This window comes from Hermetia illucens, chromosome 4, assembly GCF_905115235.1.
Source record: "Hermetia illucens chromosome 4, iHerIll2.2.curated.20191125, whole genome shotgun sequence".
NCBI lineage: Eukaryota > Metazoa > Arthropoda > Insecta > Diptera > Stratiomyidae > Hermetia > Hermetia illucens.
Window position 1 is genome coordinate 111,560,812 of NC_051852.1, and position 14,301 is coordinate 111,575,112.

Here is a 14,301-nt window from a genome sequence, read left to right on the forward strand (position 1 = left end):
TCCATTTCTTTTACTTTGTTATTCGTTAAAATGATTTGCGTTTTGTATTTATTGACGATTTCTTCCTTGATCGGAATATGGTCCAACAATTCCTCTTCTGCCGAGTGAACTGTGCCCATTGTAGCGTCATTATCTTCTTCGATATTAAACAAAATTCCAAAATCAGAATACGAATTGGTTTTATCAGGTAATTCACTTGAATTCTCATTAGTTTCTTTCATAAGGTCGATTCTACTTAGAAAATCAGCAACCTTGTTTTCTTTTCCTTTTAAATATTCAATTTCAAATTGATATTCCCCAAGTTTTAAGAGCCAACGTTGATGACGTGGTGATAAATCTTTGCCTTTATATTTAGCATGTAAATATTTGATAGGTTGATGGTCGGTAAAAATTTTGAATTTGTTACCATAAAGATATGGTCTGAAGTAATTTACAGACCATATTATGGCTAGAAATTCTTTGTCGGTCGCTGAATAGTTTCGCTCATGCGAATTCAGCGTCCTTGATGCATAGCAAATAGGGTGTCCCTCTTGCGACAAGACGGCACCTATTGCGTAATTTGATGCATCGGTGGTTAAATGAAATTGTTTATTAAAGTTTGGAAAGCGTAAGATAGGATGGGAACTAATGAGTGTTTTTAATTTTTCAAACGCCTCTATATAATTCGGATCCTTGGGATTGACTTTGGTACCTTTTTTAAGAAATTTGGTAAGTGGTTGGGCCACTTTTGCGTAGTCCCGAATAAATTTCCTATAGTACCCCGTTAATCCGAGAAAACTTTTTAGTTGTTTCTCTGTTCTTGGTAATTCTACTTTTTGTATGACATCAACTTTGTCAGGGTTTGGCTTTAAGCCATCTTTTGTAATAACGTGTCCTAAAAAGGCGGTTTCTTTTTTCATAAAAGCGCATTTATCAATCTGCACTTTTAGTTTGTGACTTTCTAAGACTTTGAAAATATTGGTTATTGCTCTTAAGTGTTCCTGCAGAGAAGTGCTGAATATGAGGATATCATCCAGATAGACTACGCATGTTTTGTTAATGTAGTCCCTGAGGATGTCGTTCATTAGCCTCTGGAAAGTTGCCGGAGCATTTTTCAGTCCAAAAGGCATCCTTATAAACTCATATAAACCGTGTGGAGTTACAAAAGCCGTTTTCTCTCGGTCTTGCTCCTTGATAAGGATTTGATGATAACCTTTGGCTAAATCAAGGGTGGAAAAATATTGTGCCCTTCCCAATTTGTCTAAGATAGAATCAATGTTTGGTAACGGAAACTTATCGTCTACGGTCACCTCATTGAGTTTTCTATAATCAATGACTATTCGAAATTTCTGTTGACCAGAATTGTCCTTCTTTTTAGGAACAACTATTAGAGGACTGGAATATCTAGAGAAACTTTTCTGGATTATGCCCTGTTCCTCCATTTCCTTTATCTGTCTTCTAACTTCTTCCTCGTGTTTCGGAGGGTATCTGTAGAGTTTCGAATTGATTTGCCTATCGGTTGTTGTTACTATTTCGTGTTTTATCTTCGGAGTGCTTGTTAAAATATCTCCTTCTTTGAAAAAGATATTTTCGAATTTCCTAATTATTTTAGTTATTCCATTATATTCTTCTTCATTAAGATGATTGAGGTGTAAGTGGTCTAAGTAATTTTTTTTAACTTTTTCGAGAGTACAGATTTGGTTAGCGGAATAGGGATTGTTTGCAAATTTTATTACTTGATTGTTAAGCCTAATTGTTTCCGCTTCTAGATCTATTAGAGCGTCTAGATTAGTGAGCAGATCTATACCTATGATGAATTCATAATTTCTTTTATTAAGTTTTTGAGCTTTCCAGCGGATCAAGGCTCCTTTTGGTAGCTTCAGTTCCTCTGGAGCTGATGTATGTACTTCATACTTTATGAAATCTTCACCTGTAATTGTGCTGAAACTTAAAGGTTTAATTGGAATTTTCTGAAAGGAAGTAAGATTTTCATTTATAATGCTAAATGACGACCCGGTATCTATTAGTGCTGTGTATTTGGTATTGTTGATTGTAATAAGAATAGTTGGAAGATCGTCCGAGGCTAGTTTATAAAAAATTTGGAGTTATCGTTATCGATATTATTATTTTGACCAGTGTTAGTGGATTGAGTTCGGGTTACGAAATTTTGTTGATGTTCGTGCGAAACCTCATTATTATTGGTTTGGCTCTGAACATTGTCAACTTCCATTGGTTCTTCTCGATGTCTCCTAGAATCTGAGTTTTGTCTAGTTTGTCTCGAAAAATTTCTCCCTCTAGATTGTGTGGAATTATTATTTCGAAAATTATTATTCTGATTATTGGATTGGCCAGATTGGTTAGAATTTGTATTAAATGTGTAAGAGTTTCGTCTCGTCCTATGATTATTATCAGAATGTCGTCTGTATTGTTCTGTATTGTCTGTGTCATTTGTCTGTTGGTTTGGTGTATAATTTCGTTCATTTTTCTGATAACCACTCTGTTTCCTATTTGATTTTGAATTATATTTATTAACTTTGTCAAATTTTTTAAATTCTTTTCTAATACACAAATCTTCAAAGTTTCTACTTTGCATTATTTTAATAATTTCGTCTATATCGCTTTCGTGTAAAATTTTATCTAGAAGTACACCCTGTGTAATTTCTTTCACTTTGTTAGCTAATATAATTTCAAATGTGCTTAAATCTATATGATTTTCTCCTGAATAGTAGGTTAATAATTCGTCTCCTTTGATTTTTAATTTCTGAATTTCCAAAATAAGTTCTCCTACAGTGTTTGCTTTTATTGCGTGGATCCTTCGAAATATTTCTGCCGGTTCCATTTCTGGTCGGAATCGAAGTTTCAGTTTGTCCTTGATGAGGTCCCAATTGTCTGTCTCTCTAATGTTGATGATAGATTCTTTTGCTTCGCCGGTTATTTTCTCGAAGAAAATGGTCCTTATTGCGGTTCTACGAGTTTCAAAGTCAGAGATTCCATTTAGGTAATGCTCCATGGTATTGATGAATGCATTTATTTTGATTTCGCCGTTCCCCGAAAAATTGGACATATATTTCAATTCTTTCAGAACTTTTGTCCGTCCATTATAAATCTGTGCTTGACTCTGTGCATTCTGTTGTTGTCGTAACTGCTCAAAAGCTGCTGCTAACTGCTCTATCTGTTCATCTTTCTGTTGCAGTTGCTGCTGTAATACCGCGAGTTGTTGGTCCATATTTTCTGATTCTATTCGTCTTTCGTTATGGACACGCCTCCTTTGTAATTTCCTTCGTAGTTGCTCCACGTCTAGTAAGTTTTCAGCAAAAAAATTTTATTTCTATTTAGCTTACCCCTTTTTTTTTTTTTTTTTTTTCTTTCTGCTGCTTTTAATTCGATTCGCTTTCAGCTTTTGTTCACTTTCAGCTTCTGTTCACTTTCAGCTTCTGTTCACTTTCAGCTTCTGTTCACTTTCAGCTTCTGTTCACTTTCACTTAAACGTTTATTGTTTGAGTCACTCACTTTTGTTTGTTTATTGATTTATTATAAAAATTTTTTTTTTTTTAATATTTTGGGTTTCTGGCAGCCTCACCAGTCATTTGAAGAACTTAAGGCCTTACTTTCGTTCTCCCAAAATTTATAATTTGAGTTAAAAAAAGGATTTCGGTAATCCTTCGCGGCGTCCCGAATACGATTTATTAACTTTGGTTTAATTACCATTAACCTTCGCGATTAATAGTTTAGTTTTTTATCTTCATGTTTTTCCTTCGCGGCGTTGCATGAAGTTTACCGACTGCGCCAGTTTTGGTGTTGAGCTGATGGGAGTATTAAAAAAAAATAAACACAAAAGGAATCACTTTCACATTAAACTTTATTGCACATAGAATCGAACTTAGAACTTATAATTCAACTTTCAACTTTACGAATACTTAAACGGGCAGCGTTACCGCGTCGGTGGCGAATACAGAACAACTGGGCGCGGGAAGCTACATGTACACCACATTTATGGAAACTGCAATTTTGCTGATTAAGCGATTTACCGGAAACAAATGAAAAAGATGCTGACGCAATGTCTGCACTTTGGAATGTTAATGTTGACCCTTTGTTTGGTCTAGGTATAGTTTTACATCTTGAAATATTTTCGCGTGTTTATTCATGTTGTTGGTATATGTAACTTGCGAGAAGTTCGACATAGTTTGTTCCGTGACAAAAGGGAACTTATTACTAGGTACCACGGAGAAGCGGAAGATGTCGCAGGTCGCAATGATTTCAGAAGTCTATACCGCGTCACAAAAGAATTTGTATGTGGTCGCAAATCTTTCGATGGTACTATGAAGGACATCTAGCATCGACTCCTTCTTCACGATGACGGGCATCTGAGGAGATGAAAAGAACACATCACGGTGCTTAACCGTATGATATTCAGTGAAGTTCCGCCTCTTGTGAATGAAATGGCTTGAACAGAAGAGAAATCACTTTGACCATAAATCCACTCTAAAGGAGTAAAGCCTGAGGCTTGATGATGTGCTCCCGTTAAGTGTATATCACTGCACCTATAGTTTCTGCAGATCTGCTACTATCACTTGTACGAAAATCCTGGGAATCTGAGACCTGTCCTAGTTAGTGGAAGAAGGCGATGATCGTTAAGATTCCAAAAAGCGTATCGTTTTGAGTATGACAACTGGGGTATTTGCGTACTCATTGCCGTTGTAAAGATAATAGCTAAAATAATCCTGGAAGGCACCAGAAAACATCTCAGGATTTTGATTGAGGAAGATCAGACTGGTTTCTGGTCTAGATCCTCCTGAATTGATAGCATCAACACCCTACGGATCATTTTAGAACAGTGCGCTAAGTTTCGATCTTCGCTTCTCCTGCTCTTCACCGATTTCGGAAAGCGTTTGACAGTGTAAACAGTGAGTGTGTCTGGCTTCCCGAAAAACTAATAGCCGCGACATCTTATGGCGTCAAATTTCAGGAGCTACACCGAGGTAAAATCATAGAGGAATTGGACGCCCAAAGCGAAATCCGCCAGAATTGCATCTTATCATTGCTACCATTTCTTTTTGTTCTTCATGCTGCCTTATCCGGACGATGTGGAGAATTTTGGTGGACTATGACATTTTTCCTCAAACACCTCAACTAAGCGGATGACATCTGTTTTCTCTCTCACCAGATTGTGGACCTTGGCCAAATCGCACTGGATTTGGAAGGAGTGGCAAGCAGAGTCTGAGTGAAGATTAATGAGCAAGGTAGCGAAGGCGTTAATCAATTCGAATATCTAGGAAGTCTGGTTTCCGCCGATGGTGGCACCGAATTCCACTCCACGCATCAACAGCCCTAGATCGTCTAAACCGTTGTTACCACAATATCAAGATCAAGTTTAGACTATCCCGCGCTATTGTTTTTTCTATGTAGCTTTATGTGAGTAGCATAAGGACAGTAACCACCACTGACATTCAGAAGCTCTAAGTCTTCATGATCACCTGTCTGCGACACGCAGAACAGTAGAGAGGCATTGTGGGCGTTTTGTGAAATCCTTTGGGTGATTTGAAAGGCTTTTCAGCAACGAACGATGACGCATGGGCGTGGCTGACACGTTGTACCACAGAAGAGGTGAATAGCAACCAAAATCGTCAAGTATGATATCCTCGATCATGGTAGGCTGGAAGCGTTTTAAAAATAGAAGATATCCTTTTCCTAATCTCCTTCGTAGAGGCGTGAACGTTAATTAGCCTGATGTTTTGAAGTTTGCATCCCAATTGCAGAGTGGAAATTGCAAAGCCAATTATGGAATGTTCCAATTTTTGACCGAATAGCAAACTTATTTCGAGCATATATGTACGATTTTCTGGATTGCCGTCATACTATATATAGTATCCCCCATGGTGGTTGAGGATTTAGTGACACAGTTGTTGATGTTGATTCTCGGGCGTTTCCGGACGCTTTGTGCGTTACGTAGGGGTCAATTCATACTGGGACCTCTACCACCATTTGGTAGCTTTCGGCAAACATACCATCTTTTTAGTGACCATGGCCATGCCTCTCCATCAGGAGTACAAGGTATTATCAAAATCCAATTTGGCACTTATATAGATCATGCAATCTTATCACATCCCTTGCGAAATCTTGTCTCCGTTGTTCGTTTTGTGCGTCTCTCTTTTGAGATTTCGCTGGCAGGATACTAGAGCGTCCTTGCGTGGATTATTAGCGCTATTTGTTCCGTGGTTTGCCGAGGAAGTACCGTTTGTTTTGCTGGTGTGTTTTTTTCCGTAAAGAGGTCCGTTTGTTTGAAGTGCTGAAATGCCGCTAACCGCGCGTTTTCTGTGGTTGATTCTACCGTTAGTGTAACGGCTTTTGAGGCTTTTCCCAGGTAAATGTAGATAATCTGATTTCAGCCTGCCTTAGTTTCTTGAAAAACATTTGAAGAATGGAGGCTCAGAAGCGCCTACTTATCCTCCATCTGAGAAGACTTCGGCTGGGGTTCTAAGAAATCCTAAAAGAAAAAAAAGTGATTAAAGCCAAACTGATTGCAAGTGGCCTAAAAACTAGAAAGGCTTCTGATCCAAGCCTAACGCCTGCACAAAGGAAGGTTTATCCTCACACTGCCTTGGAAGGCTTTGCTTTCAGTTTCTGAAGTTGCAGTGAGCCAACGACTGGGCGAATTGTGTAGAGGTTATTACAACTAATCCCTCCGAAATCGCTGTACTTACCGCAAGCCGCTTATCAGGGAGTTGTCCCTCCACCTTCTAAACCGATGTTCCGATGAATTCTGCAAATTTAACTCCCCAAAATTTAGTGGACCAGGCTCCTACTAATAAAGCGGAAGTCCCGCTCGTAAATGATGTCGTAGCCTAGAGAAAAAGTCACCCAGTCTTAGTGGAAAGAATTAAGATTTCAGAAACGACTCCCCTTAGCTTAAACTCGCAGTTACATCATTAACTCAAATTGTTTAATATTCAAAAAGTGGTCCACCCTGTACAGGCCAGTTCTCTTCAAGGATCCTGTTAGTGCTTATAGGCTGGTCCGGGATGATTGTTCGAGATAGACAGATAGATGATAGAGTGCCTTCTACCACTGTGAGGATATCATTCGAAGGATTTACCTGATTATATCTTTTTGGGCTACACGAGATTCGAGGTCCCCTACTTCAAACTGAGGACGGCACAACGTTTTAAGAGTAGTAGACCAGGCCGCATCAACGAGTTTTGCAAGGCACGAAACTCCAGACGTTTTAATTGGACTGCAGAAAATTGATCAGGGACCTGTGAGGTCAAAAAATGCCTGTTGTGTGGGGAGGTCTCTCACGACGCTAGGGATAGGAGGTGCCCTAAATGTGTATATCAAAAATGTAGAAATTGCTTCGATTAGAAACAACTGTTACTGAAGCTGCTCGGGAATCAAAGATTATTATAGCCCACTGCAAGGTCCGGATAGCCATGCTAAGTTTTTCCCCTCTCTTCTCAGTAAAGGGAGCTCCAGTATCAAAAGCACAACTCTGGAGGGTTGCCAGAGGCTCAGCCAAGTATAGTGATGTTGTGTAAAAGAGAAGTCCGGATAAATAAATCAAACATAGAATATTATGCTAATAGCAACAACCATGATATTTTTATCCTGCAAGAAACTTATACTATTAACCATTCTCCCCTCTCACAGTTTATTTCGGGTTTTAATCTAATAGCAAAGTTTAGGGAAGACAGCTATGGTGTCGGTATTTTGGCGTCCTGCAAGTCTTCTTAATAGTGGGAATAGTGGGCCACTTTTTTTCAACCCACCGTCTATGTCTAATCAATCGGGCTCGGTTCTAGACGTAACTTTTGCTAATTCTGTTAGTCAATGGAATCCGATTATGGATAAAATATCTAATAGTCACCACACTCTCATTTGTATCTCTACGCAAGCGCTAAATGTTTCTCCTAACTCTAAGAATGATTCAAATAGGTTAAAGGCGCAGATCAGCCACCTAGAGCTTCTAGAAGATATTTCTATTCTAATTAACACTTTGGAAAGGGGGGCCAACCGAAGGCGTGGTTGGCCCCGAAGCTTAAATTTTACTTTAAAAGGAAACAAACCGCTTATAGGCGTATTTTAGGAAAGCGACCAACATAAAATAAATTGATGCCTTTCATGGATCCCACGAAATTCCCGACGAAGTAATCTTTTGCCCTCTAAATTAAATCTGAGACATGTAAGCCGTTGCCTACCAGCAATGAAAGCAATATCTTGATATGCCAAGGATACACATTTAGGTTCGTCACCCATTCCTCCATTACGATCATAAAACCACCTCTCAGAAGGTTGCAAGAGCAGTTAAGGAATATAAGAAGCTTGAGTGATTGGGTCCACTAAATCGTAAAACTAAAACGTCTTAAAGGATTATGTTCTTTTGTTTTGGGGGCGCAAGTTTTTATGCCTAAAGTTGATTGGTTATGTGGATTTTATTAGCTAACTAAGCTATCTACATGTAGAAGATGGAATTAAGAAGCATAGATTTGGAACCTCATTCGATATTTCGAATATGTATTACAAATTGCCCATATTTTTGCTTAAAATAAGTTAAATAATAATTGGTTATGCAAAAATATGATTCAATTAAGGACATAACAATTGCTTAACTTCTGAACCTAATTTGTTTTACATTTCACAGATCGCCATATTTTGAAGTTCACGGATTGATACCAGGCATGGGCTACAACGTGTTTCTGGTTGCACAGAACCGAAAAGGTCGAAGCAACTCCACCGTCCTCCAAGTGTACACATTGAAAGACCCCGAAAAACAAACAGGTAAAAGGAAAAATATCTTAAGGTTGAGCAATTCCATTACGTACTAATCAATGTAATGCAATGAGTTTGCTATGAAAACTACCCCCAGACAGGTTTTAAACATATTTTTAGAAAAATCAAAGGAAAAGTATTTCTATACAACCTTTTAGGAAATATCCCAATTAAAATTTATATTTTTTTTGACAACCACATCTTACTCATAAATAGTGCAGGTCACAAATTTAAAAATATTTAATTTAATCCAAGGTTATAGCTTGGGAATGGGAAGGTGGATTAGGAATAGCCACAGCGTTTTGTTTGGGTGGCGGTACATATTGAGAATGGGAATAGCGACCGGTGTAGAGGACCACTCAACCCCCTCTGTCGAAAAGTCGGTTATCACTGTCAAAGGAAATAAGGAGTTATGGGTACTGGTTCTTCTGGAGGAAATATTCCTCATCGATCTCGATCCGCAAACACTAGAGATGTGGTTGACAGCTTTCTAGGAATTCCACGACGTATCTGGCCATCATGACATCGATGTGCGTCGTATAGGAAAAATCATAGAGGATTGGGTTTGATATGTATTTTGTACCATTGTCCTTTTTAAATATGCCGGTACAATATCTAGGAATTTGTCATCTTTCCTTGAGGCGTAGTCTTTTCATATGTCTAGGGGAGATATCAGTCCAGAAGATGAATCAGAAAGTGAAAGTGAAAGGTCTAATTAATTGTTTATAGCAGAAAATTTTGAACTTTTCTGGAGTGCGTTTATTAAATCAAAGAATAGGGTATAGTGATTTGAAGGCGCCATTAACACGGGTTAGTACCTTGTTAAAGTGACAGATATTGGATAAGTTGGAGGTGATGGTGGCGTCTAATAATAGGAATGGGAATTGAAATGATATTGAAAGACAGGTTCTTGGCAGCAGAAGACATTTTCGAAGCCATCCTAATTCTATTTCCGCGGAAGACAATCGTTTGACATTTTTGAGGATTGAGGGCTAGTTGCCACTTGGTAAAGTATCGGTAAAGCTCGTCTGAATATGAATTCAGACGAGCTTGCCCGTAGACTATGCTCTTCGTGGATGTGTAAATTATCAGGTCATCCGTATATTGTGGGATCTTGATAGGACTGTGGTAAGGAATAGGCTTGGGAATGTTCGCTGTGAAGAGCAAGAAGAGGGTTGCGGAAAAAGCCGAATCTTGTGGGATTCCAGCAGGACTTGTAAATGACGAAGGAAATTGTTGGTGAACTTTGATTTTGGATTGCCGACCGTCTAGAAAGCTAAAGATAAGCTTGCAGAGGTGCGAATGGAAAGGATGTTGCTGAGCTTTTAGACTAGACCGTATTGCCATACGGAGTCGAAAGCTTTGTTTATATCCAGGAGATAGGCTATTGTGGGTGTTTTGCTGTTAATCGCTAGCATGATATCGGTTTGGAGAATTAAGGGGAGGTATTCAACCGAATGACCAGTCCGGTTGGCGAATTGGAAATCTGGGATAGTATTGTGATTAATTTGATGATCCGTTCGAAGATTTCGGTGAAGTTGAAAGGATGGAGATAGGCCAGTAGCTATCAGGAAGGGAAGGATTTTCATTTTTCTTTGGGATTATTTGAACACACTTTCTGCTCGCCGGAAAGTGGGCGTTCAACAAGCAATGGTTAATCAGAGAAGCCAAGAAGGGACTGATGGTTGCAGAGCATTTTTTGATGATAATGGTTGGAATTTTATCAACCCCACTCGACCTTTTGTTTTTACTCTGCTGAGTGGATATTGCGACCATTTTGGGATCAACGAAGTTAATTGGTGAGATAAAGAGAGTGAGTCTAGGTGCGAAATAGACCGGATGCTGGAATAGACCGGATTGGTTGCTTGATTGGGAGCATGATGATGTGGATTTAAGAGAAGCAATTGATGTACTAACTTCACTTTCGAAGCATTGTTCACCCATGTGGAGTGCGGAATGGTGGACTTCGGGGAAGTGGTTCGCAATGAAGTTTGCTTTCTCAGAAGGGAAAATGTTTTGCGGCAGGATGTTGTTGCGACTGGCAGCTTCACGGGGTCGGGGAGTTCCCTGTATGCTTTTGGATTAAATTTAATATTGGACAGGCGGTTATGGAGGTGGTTGGTATACAGAGTAAGGATCCTATCACGGATAGGACAGTCGAGATCGTAGATCTCACTTCAGAAAAGAATATTGCAGAGAATATTTGTTTCTAAATAATCTTCGCCGTAGGGTTTTCTTGTAATGTATATCTTGAAGGATATCGTCCGGGAGGGAGATAAGATTTCGGTAGTTGAGCGTTTGGGCTGGCACGAAATCGTCGCATACTTCCTAAATAGCCTCAATATACTTACAAACCGTGCTATCTATTATACCATTTGAGACTCGGTTGTTTTAAGAACGTTGGATTTGGGATAGCTTGTGTCTAAGGGATTGATTAATGAGCAGCCCGTTAGCGTTCCTGAAATCAGGTACTGTTAAAGGCGGTGGGCGCATGATTCAATCGGGAAGTTGAATATCAAAGATAATGGCATCGTATTCGTTTTCGGATTTATGTTGGTAATCAGGAAGTAGTCAAGTTATGAGTGGCAATTCCGTACGTTGTAAGTAGGAAATGCCGGATTAAAATGGGAGATGTTGTGTGCAGCAGGATTTGATGTCAGCCAGCGGTGAAATTGACGACAATTGTTGTTTATATAGGAGTCAAACCAGGAAGTATGTCTGGCATTTAAGTCGCCTCCCAAGACTAGGGACCACGATTTTCCAGCTGAGCAGGGTTGGTTCTCACAGAACGATATAATGGTGGAGAGATCGTTCAGTTTAAAAAACTAGTTGGAACAGTATAGGCATACGATGTATATGAATCTGGATGTGGTTTCTATTGAGGCGATAGATACGTCGAGGGATTTAAGGGCGTTCTGGGCGTGCCTAGGAATTTGTCGGAGACTATAAATTACAGTGCCTCCGGCAAGGTGTATGGTTGATTGGCTAGGATGGCGTCTGACGGTCCGGAAAAGGTTAAAATTGGGAAATGAGGGCTTACGGTAGTGCAACCTGGTTTTATACAGGAGAACTATTCGAGGATTGTGGAGGAACGGTTCGAGTTCGTGTCTACGAGCTCGGCTGGCTACAGAATTGATGTTCAACTCAATGATTCTAACATCCATCCATCCATAACTTCGGTCTGGCGTCTTGGGACACTGACCTGGTCCATGTGCTCTGTCACATTTGACGCAGCACAGCACTAAACAGCAACGACACATCAAACGAGTTGGTGTAGAGTTGCTATCAGGTGCTGCTGAAACTTGGCCGACCGAGCTGATGTCAGAGCCTGAGTACCCAAACAACGCTGGTAATGACGAAGCTGATCCGCCAGCGCCAGCCCCACTAAAGTAAACTAACTAAACTAGACTTTTCTTCAATAAGTACTTTCCTTTAAAATGATCGGTTGGGTAAGCTCAGAGGAGTGCGAAGATTAGGCAAACTGCTGTCAACCTAACTTCGTAATTTTTATCCGAAACGAGTTCAGCAGGGTGAAATCTAGCGTTGTCATTATGAAATACAACGGTTACTTGTATGCACCAGGGATGGACGTTTTTCTTTAACGACGGTACGAGACGCTCTAGCTGGGCACACTATACTTTCGCTGTTATGACTCGGTCCCTTGGTAACAGTGCCCGGTTGTCCTTCGTATATGTCACCGAACCCGCAACAATGCCTTAAGGGGATGAAATTCTGTTCTTGACGACAATAGTGGCGTTTCCGCCTTTTGCCTTTATGGTGTTTAACATTTTTGTAGAGAACCCACTGCTCACCCTCAGTGATTAAATAGGACAGAAAACATTCCGATTTTTGTCTACTCATTTGTGAAGCGCAATTGTTCGCACAATCCTTGCTCCGGAGGGATAACTTGTGGGAAACCCTGGAGATAAATTTCAGAATATAACCCAGGGATCTAATTCCTCTCTATAATTAATTTCTGTTCTAATTCAGTAATATTTAATTTATCTTCCACCTCCGATACCATTGACAATTCATCGCTCTCAAGCTCAATAGGCCTTACAGAACCCTGCTGGCCTTGGACCCATCTTTCTACATTACCAAAACTTGCGAGCCACTGCTTTGTCGATTACAATGTTGTCGCCTAAATTGCTGCTGCGGGGTACTGTTTTGTTGTTACATCTACTAAGACCATACTCACTATAAAGAGAAAAAAGTAAAATCTGACGGGGTTCAGATTCTTCAAGACAGATTACTTTACTCATATGTAATTTGCCTTTTGAATCTTTACAACCTCACCATTTAGTAGAATATTTATAATGGCACGCTAGAAGTTGCCCCTGGTATCGCTATTATGGAGTGCCTCTCCATAATAGCGATACCAGGGGCAACTTTGTTAGTCTATAAAATGAAAATAATATTCAAGTGCCTTGTCATCGACACCCCCCCTTAGTTATTACTATTCTATATGTCTTGTATATCTCTGCGTTCGGATGACTTAGGGATTAGAATACTCGGTTGTCGTAATGTTAAGGCGCGGTTTGAAGCTCACTGAAGGCAGGTAGTTCTGTGGTTCACTGGGTGTCGGATACCGGTCAGTTCAACTGCGAATGTATCGTTATGATCTTGAATGAAGCGCTCTAATACCTTTCAGCAACTAGATCCAATTGACATATCGAAAGTTTACACACTCATCAGGAAAGATTAATAGCTCGAAAGAGCTTAACACCAAAGCAAACAAGAAGCAAACTGAATGAGTTTAATGGCAATAATGTAGCGTCTGAAGCATCGTCAGTTTATGCTACTGCGAAACAAGCTGGGATTGATCGCTATGTCATCATTATCACACAATCGTTGAAAATAACGAGCAACGTTAAGAAACTTTCGAAACTCACGATAGCTGATAGTAGTATTCCATCGATTCCAAATTTTGGTATCAGAAGCTGATAAAGAAGTTAAAACCATTACCGAAGCTGAATCTCCAGGGACCTTCGTGAGAAAAGCAACAAAAATTTGGTAGACAAATTACAGGCTCCCATCAAGAAATGAGAGATCAGACGAAAATACAAATCTATTCTGGGGATGGATTTAGAAAGATAACTAACGACTTTGCTACCAGCTTAAGAGCGGCAAAGACCTGTACGTTGTAATCTAGGGCATTGAACCGGAAGTTGACCCCAATGAAATAAAAGACGAACTTGTTGAAATAGGATATGCAGTGTAATCAGTTAGTGTCATAATGAATCGAAGCAGAATACCGCAACCCTTATTCAAAGTTGAGTTGAATCCACAGGCTCGCGAATTGGGAAAAAGAAAAGTTCAATCTTCACTGCCTCTTGCACAAACGAATCAGAATCGAAGATAGACGCAATGGTCCTATCCAGTGCATGAACTGCCAGGAATTTGGCCACACCAGGTCATACATACGTACGTAATCTGCGGGGAATTCCATAAAACAGTTCTATTTTCCAAAAATAAAACAGACCCTACAGCCAGAAAATGCTGCAATTGTGGGCAAAACTATACTGGCAATGATAGAGGGTCCGAAGTGTATAAAGTCCT

The 14,301-nt window shown here is 39.7% G+C and overlaps 1 protein-coding gene across 4 annotated transcripts in view; it reads left to right on the forward strand.

The window, feature by feature from the left end:
- The window catches only part of LOC119654863 (nephrin), a 339,369-nt gene that overhangs the window by 262,032 nt on the left and 63,036 nt on the right, over window positions 1-14,301 (forward strand). For all 4 annotated transcript variants that reach the window (XM_038060449.1, XM_038060450.1, XM_038060452.1 and 1 more), the window contains exon 13: window positions 8,615-8,751. In XM_038060449.1, coding sequence (XP_037916377.1) covers window positions 8,615-8,751 — 137 coding nt within the window. The remainder of the gene's footprint in view (window positions 1-8,614; window positions 8,752-14,301) is intronic.